The sequence below is a fragment of the Haliaeetus leucocephalus genome, unplaced genomic scaffold (genome assembly GCF_000737465.1).
Source record: "Haliaeetus leucocephalus isolate CR32 unplaced genomic scaffold, Haliaeetus_leucocephalus-4.0 Scaffold273, whole genome shotgun sequence".
Taxonomy (NCBI): domain Eukaryota; kingdom Metazoa; phylum Chordata; class Aves; order Accipitriformes; family Accipitridae; genus Haliaeetus; species Haliaeetus leucocephalus.
Genome location: NW_010972709.1, coordinates 2,406,870 through 2,428,198, shown reverse-complemented (window position 1 = coordinate 2,428,198; position 21,329 = coordinate 2,406,870). Strand labels below are relative to the sequence as shown.

General features: G+C 42.4%; 1 protein-coding gene across 6 annotated transcripts; it reads right to left on the bottom strand.

Moving 5' to 3' along the window:
* Positions 1–651: 651 nt before the first annotated feature.
* On the bottom strand, positions 652–14,135 carry PCMTD2 (protein-L-isoaspartate (D-aspartate) O-methyltransferase domain containing 2). Of its 6 annotated transcripts, XM_010569499.1 has the most exons (7): positions 14,060–14,135; positions 12,143–13,227; positions 10,552–10,886; positions 9,139–9,241; positions 7,174–7,345; positions 6,095–6,218; positions 652–4,545 (listed from the first exon to the last, which is right to left on the bottom strand). In XM_010569499.1, exons 3-7 carry the CDS (start codon positions 10,856–10,858, stop codon positions 4,163–4,165), a joined length of 1,089 nt encoding a protein of 362 aa, XP_010567801.1. In that variant the 5' UTR covers positions 10,859–10,886; positions 12,143–13,227; positions 14,060–14,135; the 3' UTR covers positions 652–4,162. The 6 variants fall into 6 exon arrangements, with proteins under 6 accessions (XP_010567801.1, XP_010567798.1, XP_010567800.1 ...); XM_010569496.1 differs by having other exon boundaries at positions 10,552–13,227; XM_010569498.1 differs by lacking the exon at positions 12,143–13,227 and having other exon boundaries at positions 14,060–14,124.
* Between the last annotated feature and the right edge of the window lie 7,194 nt (positions 14,136–21,329).

Here is a 21,329-nt window from a genome sequence, read left to right as displayed (position 1 = left end):
CTTATTTTCCATCAACATGACAAACAGTTTAAAAAGGAGCATGCAGCTCTGAACAAGAACGAAAAGCTAACTCCTAAGCAACAGGAACCTTGTGTCCCATGCTTAAGCATTGTTAGTCTCTCCTAGACACACTTTTTCCACACAGGTAGAATGCAAGGAAGTTTGCTTTTGTTTTTCAGGTGTGGGTCTCCCCCCCTGCCCCTTCTTTATTTTTAACTATCACTTCTATGGCAGTAAGAAGATTTCGTTGGAGTAGGTCCCCCAAGGAGCTCATCACTACTTCCCAGGAAACCGTGATGTTTTACATTTTACTATAAAGGGAACATAAACATTATCTACAAATTTCATTTACTTGACACCATTTGTATGACACATCCATAGCTTTCCAAAGCAGAAAAGGATTTTTTTTTTTTCAGCAAGCATCACGTGAAGGAAAACATTATCACTGAACTAGTCTCATGTTATAGCTGGTAAAAGGACATCTATCACACACACACAGATGACATTAAGAAACACAGACTACACGTAATTATCCTGTGGAATAAAGGTTAACAGACACATCTAATTAGCAACAGCTGTATTTGCTATTATGATCAGTTTCCTATTACAGCTGAAGCCAAAATATTATTCTCAATACTAGTGAAATGGAAGCCTTGAACACCAGCTCTTAAAAATTGCCATGAATTAAGCACTGAAACAGAGCACAGGAGACCAGAGGGGAGTTGCAGTTCAGAATGCATTAAACAAACTCCTGACATGTTTGGTTTAGGCCATTCCTTGAAATACAGCAGTGGACTAAATGACATCTTGATATTTGTTGTCTACAGGTCTAACAGCCAGGTAAGTAAATTCACTCTTTAACTGTTCTGATATATTAAATCTAGATCAGTTCTGTGTGTGCTAATTCCAAAACGCATCTTGCACAACTCCATTACATAAAGGTTTAGAAAACATCAGCTGGGCAGGTTTCTTTTGAGAGATTATATTCTGAGGAGTTCATCTAAAACTATGCACCTGCACCATATTATTAAGTGTTTTTTCTAGTGGTCTGGTGTCTTAACCTTCAATTATGGAAATAAGTACTTATCTACAAAGTATTCTAATCACAACATGATGCAAAGCCATGTTAAGAAGGCTAAAAAGTCTTTACTGAATTTATTGATACAGAAACACTTATTAATAATGTTTAAATTGTGTAACACTTTCGCATGCCTCAGGCCAATTTAACTCTAGTTTCTACACATAGATTTTTCAACTTACACATTAATGATTAAAGCAGCTTGAAGTTCATTTCTTTTTGCAAATTTACTGCAGTATCGAAACCTAAAAGGAGCCACATACCATTAAAGTGAAGACTACTTCGAACACAAAAGGAAACCAAGCAGGTAAAATTCCTAGACAGCTTACAGACTACACAAAAACAGTTATGCTACAATTACTCTATTAGAAATGCATACAAAACTACAGTGCAAGTCCTTGTGCACAGGGAAAATGTATTTACAGTTCCCCTTCATTTACAGGCTATAAGCAATACTATTTCACAGTTATATTACACATAAAATTTCTACTCTGTGTTTGGATCTGTGGGTTTTTGGACAAGGTGACAATCTGACAACCTAGAACATAAATTTCCTGTATATATATTTATTTATTCAACCTTATCCAGGAAAAATAGCAGTATTTTATGCATCTTATAGAAAGCTACAAAAATCTAGCAAATGTAATACAAAAGGCAAATCTGGTGAAAAATCTGATAAAATATCTTTTACAACTGGGGGTGGGATGGGGCTAAAATCAAACAGGGATAAATGAAAGATAATTCTCCCTCAACTGGTCAGCTTTAACAGAATCTCAACAAGGCTAACTAATACGAACTTGAAGTTTAATGTCATTTTTAAAGCAACTTCTTTAAAAGAAGTTTTGTAATTAACAAACTGAAGGATGACCTGATAGCCAAAAGTAGGAGGCACCCTGTACTATGTAGGGGTGTGGAAATTGTGCCACAATACAGAAAGGCACATACCTGGTATGACAGCTATTAAGCAGAAATGCCTAACAAATACAGAGGTGACAGCCTTCAGGGAAGCACAGGGAAATATTACACGTAGATTCTATTAAGCCTCTATTTAACACCATATCCGGGATTTTCATTTGTAGAAAGAAATTCATTGTAGTTGCCAGAATTACAAGATGGGTACTTGCATGTTTACAGGAAACCATCAGCTCAGTGGCCATAGAACTGCCCCATTTAAAATAAACAAATAAAAATCTGAGGGAGCAAGATAGCTTAGGGTACCATTTAGGCCAGAAGTGGAGACTTAGGAAACCAAAGGCAAAGCACAGCCTACGACTGTGTTATGTGCCAGCGGCCACATGACACCGTATTATCAGATGATATTCTCAAAGATATAAAAAAGCCTATTAAGCAAGGAAGAATTCTCCACCTTGGGCTTAGAGATGTACAAGAGTTATCTGTTTATTTTCAAAGCCGCACAGAACTTTGAAACACCATTTATCATTAGGCAAGTTGTGCAACTCAGTACCATTAACCGAAAACCCAACGTACTTTTGGCAAGACAGTCTTCATTCATTCCTCCTCAGAAAATGAGGAGACAGCATTAAAAAAAAAAAAAAAAAGATATCAAAGTGATACCAACTTAAGTGCTGCTGATGGGGCAATGCCTTAACATAGCTTCATTACCTACGGAGAGGGGTTCCCCCCCACCAGCTTTAAGAGTATTTCACATCAATACAAGCTCAAGGGTTTCTTTCCAGCCTTTACCAGTTTAGGTAGGTTTTTCAAACAGGCTGAACCAAGTAAACTTCCCCTTCTAAACACGATATCTACTTCTATCACCATTACAGGAAGACTTGGGAATAAAAATTAGAGTTCACATCCACAGAACTGCAGAGCGTAAAGTCCTTCTATATAAGCCTGTTAAAACATCTACTTAATTGTTACAGGAATAAAATAACTTAACAAGTTGATCAACTTCATTCTACCTACCGTATGTGGACCGTGTGTACACAGGTTGTATTCTAGCCACCTTGCTACAGCAGGGGCACACACACAGGAACACCTAAGAATTGCATCAATTTGGTTTTCTAGACTGTTTTCAGGTTCTACATACCCTCCACAAAACTACATTTGGCTGATTTACCAGGACACAAGCCACTCTGCTCAAGCTAGCACGCTGCACTTCACTCTGTTCAGCCCAGCAGATTTAAGTTATCTCATATAACAGCAAAATCCGCAGATTCTGCTTTCACAGTCAGTTTTCACAAACTCACTGCTTCGCATCTCTCTACCCTCTTCCCCATTCAGAATTACTCTGTAAACATTTCCAGAGACAACAGTCACAACCCTGACTACCTTAGCATCCTGTCAAAGCTAATCAGCTTTGCAATTCTTTACTTGCCTCCATTGCTTTAAAAAAAAAACAAAAACCAAAAAACAACTTTGCATCTCTTAGACTAATTCACTAGAACAGGTGTTTCCCATTAAGAAAATCAGTATTCTCTAAAACATTTTTACCTTTTACTGAAAAATTATATATAGTTTATATGCAAAACTGAGACCAACCACAGGGGAGCTGATGCTTTCCTTCTCATTCAAAACCTGGCTGCCACAAGGGTAATGCCAAAAATTCTTTCCTTTCTGTAAAAGTTGTGCTTTTTCAGGTTACTGGAAGAAACAAGATTTGCCAGGTCAGTTTTTACTAATAATCTTCATCCTCCATTAAACACACACCACAGTAAATAGATGGCAGGTTTAGTGGGAGAAAGCACAGACAGCAAAGGTCTTTGGGGAACTGCTTGAGAATATTTAAACACTGCAATTCGGTAGAGCAGCCATGAGATTTTTAGAATATCTCTGTGCAGTTAGTTTCAGAGAATTAAATCCTCCTTTCCATAAGCAGCTGAGCATTTCACCAACTTGCTTCCTAAGGAATCCCTGCTGTAGGATAAAACTATAGCACACAACTGAGAAGAAAGAAGAAACTCAAAAAAGCTATAATGTTTAAGTGTACAGCAGCCATGTTCCCCAGCTAGCCTACTGCTTTGGGTGGTCATATTAGCAGGCAAGCAAGTGGTATACATTTGTCAAGCCCTAAGTAATACTTTATTTTCTGCCTACTTCCCACTTTCTAGAAGAAGGAAATTACTTTTCCCTGTAATAAAGCAGGTAATATTTCAAGGGATCAGGCAAAGGCAGACTCAAGACCTTTTCCCTCAAAAAGTTTACAGGGGGATCTGGCTTTAGTTCAGAGGGTTTAGTTTCTTCCTCTTCTCGTCTCTCATCCTCGATATCCTCACTGTTGTTGTTATCATCTGATGGGTTGGAGATACGACTAGCGAAGACCTCTTTGTCCAAGAAAACAATAGTTTCCATGCGACGGCGACGCACTCGTCTTCGTTTAAATCTTGGAGGGTTCTTCAGCCCATTTCCATTTTTGCCCATTGTTTCTTGATGTATAATTTTTTTAATGGTTCCTCGGATGGCTATGCGAGCCAGATCCTGGAGGCTGCGAACAGCCACTGGGGCTAAAACAAAATGAAAACCATGAACAGATATGAAGAAACTCCCCTCAAGAGTGCTCACAGGAAAAGTTGTATTTGCGCAAATTAAATCAGGCCACTTGAATTCCCTGCTGTGATTACAAAAACAGCCCTATTCAACTCCTGTCAACTCAGATAAACTGTATTGTAACTTCCCAAACAAAATTTAATTATGCATTTCTCTCATTAACTGAAGAAAAAGAATGGGATGAAAGAAGAGTTTCATATTTTGATGTCAAGTCCTCACAATTATTTTAAGATACACATGTCTTAAAGATTATAAGAATGCAGACTTAGTGACTGAAACTCTGACTGTTTAATAACTTAGAAAAAGATATTTTCCGACCATAGAGAACTAGACCTGAAGTCTATTTAACTCTTCCATAAAATGATTTTTCTATTCTGAAGTTACTTCAGCTTTGCCAAGTTCTTCACTTATAAAACACGAGTACTATTTACGCTCTTCAAAAACTGCTTCAGTCTTAGTGGGTGAAGACTGGCTGGAAACCATTTGGTAAAACTAATTATAGAAGCATACAATAAGTTATTGTATTAAAATACTTCCCACATTAATGGTCTGGAAGACTGTTCTGTCTTCTGCACTTATTTGCTGCCAGCCCGTAAGTGCACAACATAACTCATGTAGTATAAAGAAAAAAATGTATTAATGCACACACATCCATGTACTAAAATGAATTAAAACTGAAACAAAAAACCTCCCTGTCTTCTACTGACAAGTAAGCATTCCTGTGACCTGAATGAAGGAACCAGAAAAAAATTACATGTAATATATATGCAGGTCTCACTACAAAGCCACCATACGAAGTATGCTGGAATATGCACTTCATGGGCTTTATAGCACTGTATGGACGGCTTGCTGAGCTGCTTTTTGTCATGCAAAGACACCTTTCCAGAATAAGAACAAAGCCTGACTAATCTCTTTATGGAAGTATCTCTGTCTTCACATGTTCTTAAGAGGCCTCCCTACACTGAAGTCTTAATCTAAAGATTGAGGCCACTGCATACAACCTGCATTTCAAACAGCTAACCAAAAATTGCACAACTTCTATCCCTCAAGGGTTCCAGGTTCGGGATAATTCTGAATTGCTAGGCAGTGAGAGCCTTTGAGTAGATACAATGTTTGTTCACAGGTACTGCTTGTGTATTTTCCATCACCATGGCACAGTGCCCGAGAACCACGACAGTATGTAATTCAGGATTGAAATAGATGTCTGCATGTGCAAAAACAATGATGAAACATCCCACAAAGTTTAGGTACAATTTCACAAGAAATCATTTGTATTTAGAATCTTGTTTTCTGCAATTCTGATTCTTGCACCAGGCCTCTGCAGATATCCTCAAGGGTGGACTGGGAGCCAGTACAAGACTTAGACAACTGTTCAAAGAAGGAAGCAGTCGGAATAATTTTCCATGAAAGGATTCATAGGGATGTTACATCTAAGGAAGTAAGGTGCAGTTTATAGCCAAATAGCAGAAGAAACCGCCCCCCGTACTCAAGAATGTCTGTACTCACGCAAGTGAACAAGCCTTGATTTTCCTGAATCTGCGTGGTTAGGCTGAATCAAAGGAGCAAAAGAAACAGCAAGAATCTTCTTGGTCTCCCAGGCAGAAGGACCAATACGAGTTATCTTAGTCAACTAAATCAAAACAAGGAGATTATTGTCCATTGTGTGAACTACAAGATTTCTGAACAAAAAATGAACAAATTACTTTTCTGCCTGGACAAGTGGTTAAAGTACTAGAAGCAACAACAGTACAAGTTAGGTAATATGGAGAAACACTGCAGCTTTTTTGAGAAAATTGAGAACTCTTTACAGGATTAGTCCCAGGTAACTTCATCTGTTGCAACACAGTATGGGCACTGACAGTTTGGGTCACCCTGCTTTCCCAGATCTTCCTCAATTCTGAACCAGAACAGCTATGTCTCACCACTGAGAAAACATGCCAGTCACTGATGAACGTTCACTCTTGAAGGAAGCCTGAAGGTCACTGGATTTCTGTTCCAGCTCAAATCTTACACTAACTCACTGCGCAACATCTCACTGGGAAGAAACTCTGCCCACCTCAACCACCCTGACAGAGGTAAAAGGTCACATACCTACACCTCAGTCATTCAAGTCCATTAAAACAACACACCTTTACACCAAAAAAATAATCTGAATTACAATCCTAAACTCGCACACAGGGCAGTTACCCACTTTTTACTAAAAAGAATCCATTGACACTTTTAAATAGGGACAACTTGCATGCTCTTTCATAAGCCATTTAGGGGGTAATTTTGTATTTTGCCATTAAGTACAACACTAGATGATGTAACTTGAACAAAGCCTTGCTGACATTTTTCTGCAGCATGAAAATAAATTTGCAATTAAAAACAACAGATCTGAATATGTGGAAGACTGGTAGAACTATGAATTTCTTAAATATTATTAAATGAGCAGAGTTGCATTTCCACTCACAGTGAAAACTGGTGCACTTGGTGCTTTCTTCAATCTGCTACAAGAAGGGCACACTAAAGGAAGAGCTATTGACTAAACTGAGATTAGAATTAAGAATAACTGAAAGAGAAACATGGGTAGAAAGGCACTCAACCTTCTCTTCTAGAGGCATGACAAGAATTCCCCCAACTTTCAACAGGTTCTTCATGTAGTCTTCATGTTCCTTCTGTACTCCAGCACCACAGTAAACACGGTCATACTGAGTACAGTCTGGAGAAATCTCTAAACAATTGCCGGTAACAAAAGATGGCTCACAAAATTCAAATCTGAAAATGAAGAAGATGGTATCATACAAGAATATTACAATTTATCAAATGAATTATTTTCATGATTCTGAAAAAAAATGAAACAATGAAAAATACTTGGAAAAAACCCCAGTTTCATGGGATTTCTCCTCTGAAGCCCATATATTCTAGACATTACTGGAACAGACCACAGCTAGAAGTCTTAAAACCACAGAACAACGAGGTAAGAATTCATAGGTGAAAATCTCCAAAGGATAAGGATGCATAATTTCATACTTTAGTTGCATATAACTCTTCAGAAGGAGCTATTTTTAGTCACCTGATGCTGACTCAGTTATGATATGCAAATATAAATATCAGACGAGCAACTCCAAATGTTAAGGTCTTTTAAGGACTGCACCAGGGGTTTTTTGGCATTTTCAAAAGCTTTTAAATAGTTTTCAGATGTTGTGGGGAACTATCACCTGATGCTTCAGAAATATGCTTTGCTGAAGCCAATGGAAGTTTTGCCATTAGCTTCAAAAGAACTGTGATTTCACCCTTCATAAAAAGAATTTTTGCCTATAGCATTTCTGATTCAGTTTAGAAGAAAAATGAATGATTCTGTGATGCTTCTGGTTCTCTTACATGCTCCAAAACTACATAAGCTTTAAGCCCTACATTTAAGGGCTGATTTTGATAGAAGTTGTACAGTACAACGTATCCATTCTTCTACTGGAATCTTGAGAGGCAGCTCAATATAGCACCTATTTATTCCTAAACACTTCCTGAAACCTTCTGGTTTTGCAAAGTGTGCTAGACATTCACAGCAGCCAGCCAATAGTTCCTGCACACGGTGTTCTAACAGCATAACCCAGCGGACATTTCTCTCAGCAATGCCAATTTTCCAGACATGTTGATTTCTGAATTCAGCTCACTTTTGCTCCATAGCTATATTTGTCTGGAGAGACAAATTTCCTTAAAACACCAATTCAAACAATAGCAATGTGACTCTGAAAAAAACCCAGTCATCTATGTGCAAGCACTGTCCATGCCGAAAACTTTCGGTCTGCTGCCAACATTAAGAAAATACAGCCCTGCCATCAGCAGCTTTCCAGCACAGCAGTAATAGCACAAGGCTGAGTAGTTTAAATTCCAGCACAGAATGACTTTAATTTTCTTCCTCCCATGAGAGGAGGACTATCAGATATCCAGAAGTGCTTTACTTCCCTGTTTGAACAAACTGTGAGACGGATCCAAAAATATGACAGCTACAACTTTTATTGCTGAGGTTACTATTGGCAGTGGTTATCTTGCTGGAAAGTTATTACTTGTGACAGCAGCAAAATGGAGGTTCTAAGGAAGAACGTAAATCAAATCCCAAGCAGTTTTAGTACCAACTTCATCATCATAAAACTACCTTCATATTTTAAAACACCATTTTTCTTCTTCTCAAATAAAACATATTAGGCCACCACAGAAATCAGTTCATATTCTTCTGATAACCATGTACGCTTTCAGATCACAAACATAACTATTATTGTTATTTGCAAGTTTCAAGTTGTTACCTGCAAGTGCATTTTAAAGTAAGTAATCTTCTTCAGCTTCCTTTAAGCTCTGCAACAGCAGCACTGCTATTAAAAACACTGCAAAAATTTCTGAAACTCCCCCACAATACGTATCAGCTTCAAAGGTCATACACTGCAGCTCAGCAAGCCTAAGGAGCCAAAATCCTCAGATTACCCTGAATCCAGAGCTGCCACACGGGAGCAAGAACTGCCATGACTAAAGCCAAATGCACAAAATGAATCCAAACGGGCATTCCACATTCTTACTTGTCAAAGCTGTCACTTGTTTTAATGAAGAAGTCCAATTTCTGCTTCGCATATTCGATCACATCGGAATGCAACTCCACACCATGGTTAACACCAAAAGGACCTGCAAGTATAGAACAGTACATAATGGTAACACGCAACAACACAAAATCCAACAGGATCGAATACAGTTTTGGTTACTTCCTATAACAGATTGCTCCTTGAGAGTCAGACAGTCAGCACTTGTGTAGGGTCAGCTATCTTACTACTACAATGGGGATTGCAACCCTATACCTGCAATTTCTGGCAGCAAATGAGGCTGTTTGGCACAATTGATTTTGAATCATTTGCTCTTAACTATGCAGGAAATTCCTCTGTAGGAGGGAAACACTGATACTACTGCTGTAAAACTGACCACCTGAAAAAAACTCCAATGCAGAACAATAGCCTGCATTTTTTAATAAATCTCTCAAAAAAATCTTCATGTTATTTTCATAGCCCCTTGCTGATACGCTGAAAATCTCCTCAAAGGAATTGGGAACAGTCACCACACATTGTACCTCAATTAACAGCAAAAATAAATTGGAAAATACAGAAGTTGTTCAGCACTCATGCTTTTTATTCCGAACTGACTTGGTAACTTTTCAAAAAATTCAAAGGAATTCAAAAGCCCTGGGGTTACATATTTGCATCCTAGGTAATCTCAACAAACCTAGCTGAAAACCACAAATGGGAGATGGAGCAAGGTTCTATCCTGACAACAAACGTTTCAGCAGTTAAAATTCTTGACACCCCCACAAAAGGAAAATATGTACCCTATAGTAATTTGCTATCTATCCCAGCAGCACAATTGCTGACTGAAATTCTTAAGGGTGAATTGCAATTATATAATTGCACTTTGATGCTTTGCTTTGTGTCTACTGTAGATGTGGTCACAAAGTCAGTTGTGATGCATCAACTGCTTTCCAGAGACTACTCCCACCTGTATGTCGGTAAGAGTCAAAACTGGATTTCAAACACGTTTCGGTCTAGACAGGAGAGTGTAAAAACAAACAAGCCACAAAGCAGCTATAGTCACAGGTCTCTGTGGACATGCTCAATCCTATTTTAAACATGGTGCTCCTGCTCCCGAGCTGGGTTCTTGCTCAAGGGGCAACAAACCCAAGTTCCCATCCATTTCTGCAGGAATCCACTACAGCCACCTGGGCAATTACGTCCTTGCCTGTTCTGAACTGCCACAGAAATCTGGATCCCATCCAGTTCCAGAGAGAAGGTTGCAAGAATCCTGATAAATTGGCCAGCTGAATTAATGCATTCTTTTCTTTCCTGGCTACCTTTTAGTTTCATTACTTGAGGTATGCTTCATTCCCAATTTCAAAATTTTTTCTTTTTTAATCTAATGTAAACAGTTAACATGATTGAAAAGGTATTTACCCAAGATGAGTCCAACCATGGAACTCAGATAACCAGTGCCACTGCCAAGATTCAAAAATGACAGCCCCGGTTGCAGATCCAAAGCTTCCATCACCTCAGAGTAAATACATGGTGCCGAGAGATGAATATTTCCATGCTTCCATGCCAAGTCCTTGTAGGCATTGTCTTTGAACTCTTCCAGATAGTAATCTGCTCGATCAATGGCTCTGAACGCCTGTTCTACCAGTTCTGTCCGGATATATTGTGCCTCCTTCAGGTTATCAATTAATTCATCATTATCTTCTCCTGCACTCACTGCACCTCCCATCTTCAGCAGCTTTCTATAAGCACTAAAACTGAAAGAGTAATAAAGGAAGGTGAGGTATAGAGCACGCACTTGAACACTAAGTTATGCTGCTGTATATGAAGTACTTTGAGGGAGACCTTTAGGTACCTTAAGGACCACAAGCACCAGAAAAGCATTACCACCTACCAGCACTCCCATCCCCCATTCAAACAATGAAAACCAAAATGCAGCAGATCTGGCATCCAGTACCTGACACTAGTGGGGAAAACCACAATAGACAATTTAAACGTGCAATGCCTGTCTTCAAACACTACGAACATTTTACTAACATGTCAGCTTTTCCACTGAACCCTTTATATAAAAGGATTATTCTAGCTCCTATGCTTATAGGTCATTTTTCATTTCAAATCCAACAAACAGTGCAAGTTTGGCTTGCCTGTCAGAATTCTTGCCACACGCGGACTTTCTATCTCTAATAGCAACTAGGGGAAATTAAGACACAGGCAGCAAGAACCAGAAAAAATCTCAAATTACATTCTCTTTGAACATGCATCAGGATGCTGATTTCGCAGAAGTTAAAGAAACCTCTGACCTAGTGTAAAAGCTTGCTTACTTTAGCAAATGCACTTTCACACAGCTCATCTTTAGAGCTTGAGCCACCATCATTAGTAAAGCACTTAATAATACAGACAGCAACTGCAGGGAGAATTTCCACTGAAGCCTGTAGAATTTCTTAGGTCCTCTTAAGTCCTAGATGAGCTAACCCCCAATTTGGAAACTCTTCAGTGACACAGATATATGAATTACAAACACTTCTGACTTCAGTGACATGATCATCTCCAGCAACCTATTCAGGCTTGGGGGGGCGGGAGGAGAAAAGTAAGCACCTTCCTTGACTATGCATTACACCAAGCATGGCTATACGCTTCCTGTAGTAAAATATCTATAGGTTTTAAAGGAAAAGGTGTAGGAGGAGAAGAACATAGAAGAACTTATCACTCAAAATTAACCTAGCTTTTCATCTCTTCCCATATCTTAAAAAAAAAAAATCCTTTTCAGAAAACACAACATTATTTATTTTTTTTAAATGCATTTATTTACAATGCCTTTCTCTGCTCACAATAACAACCACAGAAGCAGCAGCTTTAGAGTTCATTCCTGGGATCAGAAGATCTGCCTACAGCTAAATTGTTGGGGTTTATTTGTTTCATTCAGCAAGAGCAAATTATACACTTTCATTTTCAGAGGAAAAAAAGAAAAGCTACAGGAGTCTAAGGAAATTTCACAGTTATTCAAATAACATACCATCCTGATTACCTGCAGAGACACACAAAATAGGATATACTTAGGCAGGGAACTCAAGCCAGTTTTTAATACATTCATGTCTCAAACACATCAATCCAGTTCCAGACCATTAATAAAACTTAAAAAAATGCCACCCCTCTCCTTTCTATAGTTACTCCTTCATTTTCTCTAAAAAAATTGATTGTGTTTTATTACTTCACAGTGGAAACACATCAAGTTGAAGGCTTAGCTGGGTTTACCAGGCAATTTGATTCTTTTTTTTTTTCCCCTCCTCTTACATACACAACAACTCTTTGCATCTGCACAAGTAGGGTTGCTTATATCTTTAGTCAGTATGCTTTATGTAACATGCTGCATTAAAATACTCTCTTCCCTGAGGTTGTTGATTCCCTTGACTTTCTTTTGTATACGTTGTTCTTAGGCTTGTTTCTTTCTTCCACTTAAGCTCTTTTTGCTATTAAAAATCTACATTTTTAGATTTAAAGTATGAATAAAAAGTTGTGCCTTTAACAGTGTTCCACTTTGGATCATGAACAAATTCTTTCTGATGTACACAAGCCCCACTGGGACAACTGGTCCAACCTGGGTTTAGCACAGCTATATGATGAACAACTATTCTTCCACGTCCTACAATATTGAAGACATTTTTCTAATGAGATCAAGGAATATCCAAGTTGTGACAGGTGTGAGTTACTTCTGAAATGATCACTTTTACTGGATGCTAGCTTGCTTCCAATAAAATGCATGTTTTATATGCAGAACATAGAACTCTGACATTTAAATTCCTCTTCAGGTAACTCCACGTCTTTGTTTAACCTTGTTTCCCTTCTCCTATTGGAAATGGGGACCACGACTATGAGTAGGGCTTATTTTTAACAAACTTTTAAAAACCAGATCCTCTCCCTCCACAATTAGCCCAGTTGCACTTTTCACGCTTCTAGGTAAAGCACAGATTTCCACAAATCTGAGCAGGGACAAAGTTCACATGCAAAAACTACGATCCTTAGCTGATCACAACACAGGTATCAAACGAAGCAGCCTTTTAGTGTTGAAATATCCCTTCAATTGCATGTTGTCATCTTCCCCTTTAAGAAAAACAAAACAGAAAAACAAACAAACAAGTCTGACATGAGAAGCTGGATTCAGACGCCTGAAACAAAACACTGAAATAAAAGCAATTTCTTCCAAGGCAAACACCAGCAGATGCACAGAGGAAGACTCAAAACAATACACAAGGCACAAAAATGCAATTCTTCACCCCAACACATTTCCAGGATAATCCCTGCTCTGACATAATACGCTCCAGAAGGAATAACAAAGGTGAGGCTATTTACCGATAAGAAAAAAACAACCAACAGTTACAGCTGGCACAGCTTTCAATCCGATCCCTTCTAACCCTCTCAAACAACAAATTAAAAAGCCCCACGCCATATAGGTCAATCACCACCTGCGTTATCAGGCTGCCGCCGAGCAAAGTGACGGTGATGAGAGACTGGGAGGTCTAGGAAAGCCAGATGTTGGTATATCCCCCCTCCCCGCCCCCGGCTTTAATTACACCTGGGTGCCTCCGGTCTCCACACAGCATCTCTGCCTCCAGCCATGCCCAGAGCCCCAGCGCGGCCGTGCGGGAGCCCAGGCCGCCCTGACGGGGAAGCGGTGTTGGGGCGAAGGAGAGGCCACGGGAAGGGCCATGCTCCCACCGCGGGGCACCTCCAGGAGAAGCGGGAGCCCCACCGCCCGAGGAAAGCCGCAGGGCCGGGCTGAGGCGGAGGAGGAGGGGGGGGCTGCGGCCTGAGGAGGCGGCGCGGCTCCGGCCGGGGCTGAGGTGAAGGGGGCTGCAGCTGCCCGGTGAGGTCAGGTGGAGTCGGGACCGGCCGCACCTCAACGGACAGGGTCTCCTCGCCCGTCGAGCCGTACCTGAGCGGCGGGTGGGCGAAAGCCAGCCCGGTGCGGCCCGCTCCCCTTCCCGGGCCCGGCGGCGCGGCCCGTCCCGCCGCGCTCGGTCAGCTGTAAACACTGCCCAGCTGAGCGCCGGCCGCCACACTGCGCAGGCGCGGCGCGCACCACCGCCGCGAGAAAAGCGGGGGGGGGGTCGAGGGGGAGCATACCACTGCTGCCCGGAGGAGGGCGCTGTGTGGGCTGTACCATGCGTGACAGGGGAGAGGTGGGAAGACTGTACCACTACGGGGCGGGGGGCAGCGCTGGTTCCCTGAGGGGAAGTTGCCACAGACCGGGCCTTCATACAAACCACAGCGCACATCACACTGGGCCTGCGGGTCGGAGCTAAATACAGACCAGCCCTAAGTACAAACTAGGTCTAAATACAGCCTAGGACAACAGGCGCAGGGCTTAAAGATGGACCAGAGCTGCAGGCTGGGGCTAAATGTAGACGGAGTCGACAGACCGGGCTTAAATACGGCCTGGGCCAGCAGCACAGGGATATGGGCCAGGCGTAAATGCGGAGCAGGTCTGAACACAGACTGGGCCAACGGCTTGCACCCACAGATCCAGCCTCAATACGGAGCGGGACAAAATACAGACTAGGACTCCCTTCCCCATCGCACAGCTCCTGGGAAGATCTCCCCATGGCGGCCTGGCTGCTTTCCCCCAGCCCCGTCCCCCTTACCCTGCCCTCATCGCTGGCTGCCAGCGCGGGGCTGCGTCGCCACAGCTGCTCCTTCAGGTCAGCACCCAGTTCTCCCAGTCCTTATCCCCTGCAGGACACCTCTGCCGCAATCCCCGCTGTGACAGCCGATTGCCCCGGCTCCGGGTGGGATTGGGGCTTCCCGGGGTGCGGGAGCGGATGCATGGAGGAGCCCGGCGTTGGGAGCTGGGGAGATGCCAGTCTCCAGCTGGCACACGCGGTCCTCACGCTGTAGCTGAACCTCCTGTGTGAAGCCTAGCCAACACCAGATGTTCTGATGTCGTTAGTCAGGCTTGGGAAAAAATCATGGGAACTCAGGAAGAAAAACCATTACTCTGGGAGCTAATTGATACTCTTCATTTTGAGCCTATGAACACCCAACTTGAGTCACATGCTTGGATAATTTTATTTTTTTGGCTGCAACCGTAAATGCCAGATATAAATTTACTGAGAAGAAAATAAGTGAGATGCATATTCACCCGACTCCAGGGGCTGGGGCTTGAGGGAAACATGGAGTATTGTGAGACTGCCACAATATCTGACTTGCTATTCGTGCGGTGGAGGGATCCCTGTCCCCTGAGATGACCTGGCTGAGCATTAGGCACCTAATTTAGATTTTATCCACCCACGCAGGCTCCTTCAGTGGCTTTAACTGACATGGCAGGGCCTGACAAGACATGGGGAAAAGCTGACTCCTGTCACCCATCTCAGACTGAGAGAAATTATCCTCTAAAACTGCGTGTCCGTCTTCATCTGTAAGTGACGCACACAGCGTTGGCTGAGGCTGCACGATCTGTGTGACTGCTAAGGCTGCAGATCAAACAAAATTGTCTAGACTGGCCTTAGATCTAGGAATTGATACTACGTATGGCTACAAAATGAGAAGGAATAATCACATCTAGACAAGAGGCATCTTGCTTTAAGTTGTTTGGATTTGAATTGTGAAAAAAGAAACAGCTATCCTTCCAGACACAACAAGCCCGCAGTGGAAAAAAATAAGAATTACCCTGGTAAATAGGCTCAAATAGGAGAAAGTGAATCAGCATCCAAGATGTATTTATGCTTTAAGGTGATTATCTCAGCTCCCTTCGTTAACATGATAACAGCAGACTCTGCAAACAGGCACGGGGTAATACTGTAGATGTCTGCACTTTCATTGCACGGAAGACAGCTGCCTGGGAGAATGGGATTATTTGTGGAGAGTGAGTGCTGAAACTCCTCCTTGCTGATTCAACCAAAACAGGATGCGGTTATTGTGCTCGCCTCATCTTGTTTAATACGGAAAGCACTCAAGCATAATGGCAACGCAGTTCAAATCTGCAAACGCAGAACAGACAAACTCCTTACACGTGTGGTTCCAGGCCTTCCATTCAGCGTCTGCTCCTTTTGCCACTAGAGCCGCTTGAAAAACAGGAGTTGGTTTATTTTTTGCACAAAAATTGTTAAAATAAAAGCTGGGTAAAAAAAATTCTCATTATTGCTAGAGCAGCTGTGCTGTAGGCAGAGAGCTCGCAGCAGCAGGGGTAGAGAGGAGCACTGCTTCTGCTTCCCTGCAAACTGTTACTAAGGCAGAGAGGTAGATTCGGCGGCAGCAGCAGATCTTGCAGCAAGTCCTCGAGAAGACCAGAAAGAGCTTGAGGAGTGTTTTAGGGATTCCCAAATACCCTGAGCCCTCCTAGGTGTATTCATGATTCCTTCCAGCCTTTCACTGCCAGGATCGGTGAATCTTGGCAGCCCCTCTGTTTCCAGAGAATTACAGGGATTAAACAGGAGAAGCATGCAGGGAAGACACTTTGCCCACAGCCAGTCCCCACCTCATTCCCTGCACCCCAAACATGTCCAGGGGCACAGCCATTGGGAGGGAATAGCCAAAGGGAGACGGTCACCCCCAAGGGACAGGTTATTTTCTGCACCTCTAACTCATACATGTCTCTGCAGCACATGACCCAAATCATGTGCTAACAGAAAACTCATGCCAAGCTGTGCCCGGGCAGGCTTGCTTTCGCTGCTGCATGGGCTCACCCCCAGCTTCCCACTGGTTCTTCTCCCCTGGGTGCTTTTTCCCCTCTGGCTTCTTTGAAAATGTAGTTATTGCTGAAAACATCTCCACGTAGGTCATAGCACCAGGCTCCAGTTCTGGAGGAAACTGCAAGTTGTCTGATAATATTGGAAAAATACCAATAAATAAATAAAAAATAAATTTAGAAAAACAGAAGGGTTGGGTATTTCGTGATTTCATGGGTCTGCGATCGCTGATTCTTTGTGCTACTTCTTTCCCTGCTCTTTAAAAAGACCTTCCTTTCATCCTTACAGCTCACCTGGGGCTTTGTTATCCATGAGTTATAGTCAGCAATAGATTAGTAACTCACTCCTGCATCTGCGTTGTCTGCAAATGCGTGTGGGCAGCTCCCCCTGGCTTGAAGAACCCCAGCAGCCCCTGAAAGTGGAAAAAGCAAAGTAGGATTGGGAAAGCAGGCCCCGGTGGCCCTTGTTAAATCCGTGCATTATTATATTTCTCAGCCGTGTACCACAAGGTGTCTCCAGCAGTACAGGCATTGCTGCGGGGTTTGGAGGTTGCACCTCAGCATCTTTGCCTGGCCTGGGGCATTGCAGGGACCCTTGTGCAAGTGCAATCCCTGTCCCTACTCTCAGCAACCCCCTGCTCTACAGTCTTACCAGTAAGAATCAGGTCTCCATCCTTCGTTAGCTGAGATACTTAATTGCTGAGAGCAAGCAATTTTCATGAGGGTGAGCTGAAGCCAAGAATTTTCTTGCTTTTCCTTGTCTTTATTTCCCTGTGTTTTACAGTTTCCTCCCTCCTTTTTTTTTAAACCAATTTCTTTTATAAATACTTTTAAAATATCAGTCAGTGTGAATTAACTTCTGAAGTCCATCTTAGAGATGATTAGTTAAAATGGGATGGTTTTATTTATTTGAAAGAGCAAATAGTAAAAATGTATTTTGGCACCCAAGTCAGGGCCCAACAGGCTGAGCTCGTGCACTCAGGCAGCCTGACCTGCAGCCTTGCAATACAGATTGCTGTTTAAGTCAACAGGGTAATTTGTGAGTGACAGGATGACTCACATAAATGAAGAGATGGAGGAGCATTAAATCATAGGGTTATATTTTCACCATTTTCTCTTTTTTTTTATTTTGCAAAATATGCTCTTTTGCATTTTTTGGTCACTTTGGCACTATACCACTTTCAGAAGTATATACTATATGTGCATATGCACACACATATGCTTATATGTAAATACATGCAGACACATGCATTTATACTAGTATTACTATTAACACACTGACAGCAAATCACTTGAGATCCTCCTGCCCATGCAAAGGGTATATATGTGTGTGTGTGTGTGTGTTCCTCCTAAAGCTATCCTCCTGCCTCACTTCATCGAGGGGCTCTGTGAGTAATTGCTGAAGCAAGAGGAAGAACATATGTCTTGATTTCCACTGTATTGCACCATGCATAACCACTGCCACTTGGAAGAAGGGCTCGTAAAGACCTGGATTCATCTCACTTAACTGCGTCATCAAAAGAAAGCAGCCAGGAGATGGTGCAGCCTGGCTGAGAGTGGGAGAAAGTGTCACCAGAGGTCCCTGCCATTGGGGACATACAGCAGCGAGGTGCTTCATCTCTTCTTGGTACTGCCAGGAGCACCGGTGAGCCCCGTTCAGTGTCCTGTCTCTCTCCTGTCTCGTTATGGTCCATCTGCCATGATTTAGGAGAGGGTTGCCATATAAGAATCTCAAAAAATCAAGCATTTCTTACTTACAGGGGAAGAAAATGATTTCTAGATCTTTTAAGTGATTCCTGGATTAAATAAAATCAACAGATTTTATGGATTCATAAATAATAAAAATACAACCAAACGGCAGCCATATCACGTTTTCCTGCTCCTGCTTTGGCTTTGGTGGTCCTATATATCCTATCTGCAGACTGGCATGTTGGGCTGTGCCAGCCACAACGTTTGTCCATTTCCCCTTAAAATCCACGGGGGCTCAGGCATCCTGCACAGAATGCCTTTCCAAAACCTCCCTCCTCCAACAATAAGAAAACATCTTCAGATTTCCAATGGAAATTTATTCCTGGCCAAGATGCGCCTTATTTGATCCCCTACCCGTATTATCCTCTAACATAAATCATTCCCGTTCCTCCCACCCTGAATGTATTTATGAAGAGTAATCATATCCCCTCTTAACCTTTGTTTTTCTAGGCTAAACAAGCCAAGCTCTTTTAATCTCCTCTCCTAAGATAGGTTCTCTGTTCTGCTAATCACTCTGCCAGTCCTTCCCCACACCTGTTCAAGGATAAATTCATCTTTTCTTTTTCCAAAGAGAGGTCCCAGAACTACACACAATATCCCACACAAGGTCGTACTAGACACCTGTACTAATATTTCTCTGCGTCTACTGAATAAATGGTTTGTTGCATGAGCCTTTTTGCACAGCAAATGGAAAATAGATACAAATCCATAAACCAATAACCATAACACAACCTTACTCAAGGAGATCGCTGTTTTACTTGGAAGGGCATTCTGCCCCTTTGCATTTGTGGGTCCTGGTCCTTAGCAGGCCTTAATCAGTGGTTTTCCATATTTCATTTACCCTGGATGAGCATCAGGACCTTGTGTTAAAGGAGGCACTGAGGGAAGCCTTGTCTGTGTTTCACTCAGGCTTTGCTCTAGCAAAACTCTCTTTGAAATCATGGCTGAGGGTTTGAACTACGAAGATGCAGAGTCAAATGATGAAAAGCATTTTGTATTCGTCTCTTCTCTTTCAAAATGATTTTCCAGTTTTACTTGGGGTTTAATTAAATTTCTGTGACCCAGGCAGGGAGTTCAGCCTTTCTTGATTAATGCTCTTTTAGGTGGCTCTGATAAGAATTTAGCATCAACAATTGAGCTAACAAGCCCCAGTGAACAGTTTATAGCAGGAGACTAATTCTATTAACACTTTGCAGTGTCAGGACTCCACTTTCAGCTTGCAGCAGAGAGGAGGGATGGGGGAGAGGGAGCAAATGTAAAATTTGGCAACAAAATCACCAAGATTCAGCTTCTTTGTGGGCAGAGCTCATCTGGAAACTATTTTAGCTGACAACATCAGAATTTCACCTGTTCTTTTTTTTTTTTTCTCCTGGCTGATGCTCTGCACTTTCTTGGCTCATTGTGATAACGGCTGGGAATAAGGAGTGGAACTGAATGGTGGTGTTGATAAGAGAAATGAAAGGGTAATGCGATGACATGATACTGGGGTAAAGCCTCTGCAGTTAGCCCTGCCTGTGCTGGATGTGTACCAGAGTACGGGATGGTCAGGACAAAGGTGCTTGTGCTGACAGTTGCAAATTAGTCTGTTGTGAGGGAAAAATTGAGGTTAACACTCTGCAGAAATGTTTGTTACTTTTTGGTGAGAACAGAAATATCTTGCAGGTTTGTTGTGCCATTCAGCACTGATGAAGCCTGTCTGATTCACAAGCGTTTTTTCTCTCTTTCCCTCTCCTCCCTATCCTCCTTAAAGTACCGCTAAAATCTCACTCTCTCTGTGCTAAAACACAGCCTGATGTCATTAAACCATAGTGCAAAGTCTTGGCCAAGACATCACAGTTGATCCACCTGTACGGAGCTTCTCATCTCCAGTGCCTGGAGACCCAGCTTCATACTCATCTGCTTTGAGCTGCCCACAAACCTTACGCAAGCCTCTCCTTTGTGGGAGCCTGCAGAAACCAGAATATTATTTCAGGGATGTTGTTTTCCTTTCTCTCCTGGGCATTCATTTGAGTCAACCAGATCACCTGGAAATTACCTGAAAACAAGGCTACTTGGTGCTCTCTGTGTTGGTAGCAGAACTACAGTCACACCAAATGGTGCAAGGTAAAAATCAGTGTCTGTCGCTGCATGACCTGCAGGCGGGCGCTTATCATTGCTTCTTGTGTTAACAGAGAGCACAGATGCCTTTCTGCACCACTGACCACCTTGTCTCCTGTCAACGTCTCTTACATCCTCACGGCATCCACTCGGGGCTCCTGCTCATTTCTGCTTTGCCCGGTCCGTGTGGTTCTGCAGCTTTCCGAGGCTTTAGGAGGACCAGGGATGCCCATGGCCAAAGGGGCTCTTCCAAGGCTGGTGGCTGAGTGAGGAGTATGGGCTCTGCGGCTCCGTCAGGACAGAGCTCTCCAGGAGCCATCCAGCACCCTTCAGTGCTTTCCGAGCTGTTTTTCCTGCCTTCCTCAAGAACAGGGACAGGCACTAAGTGCTGCTGGAGCTGGTCCCCCCCAAGGGGGGCTGTAGCTGGGAGAACTGGGTGGCTGCACCCGTATATTCATCCGTGCTGTGGTCTGTGTCCCATGCTCACAGTATGTGCCCATTTTTCTTTATTTTACAAAGCAGGCTAAAGATTCGATTAAATTATTTAGGCAATTCGATTACCTGTTGTCAGTGCGGTCATCGGGGAGGATTAGCAGTGTCTCGGCCCCTCAGCAGTGGGAGCTGGCGGGGGGCACACATCCCACATCACACACTGTCTCCTGCTCAAACCCTA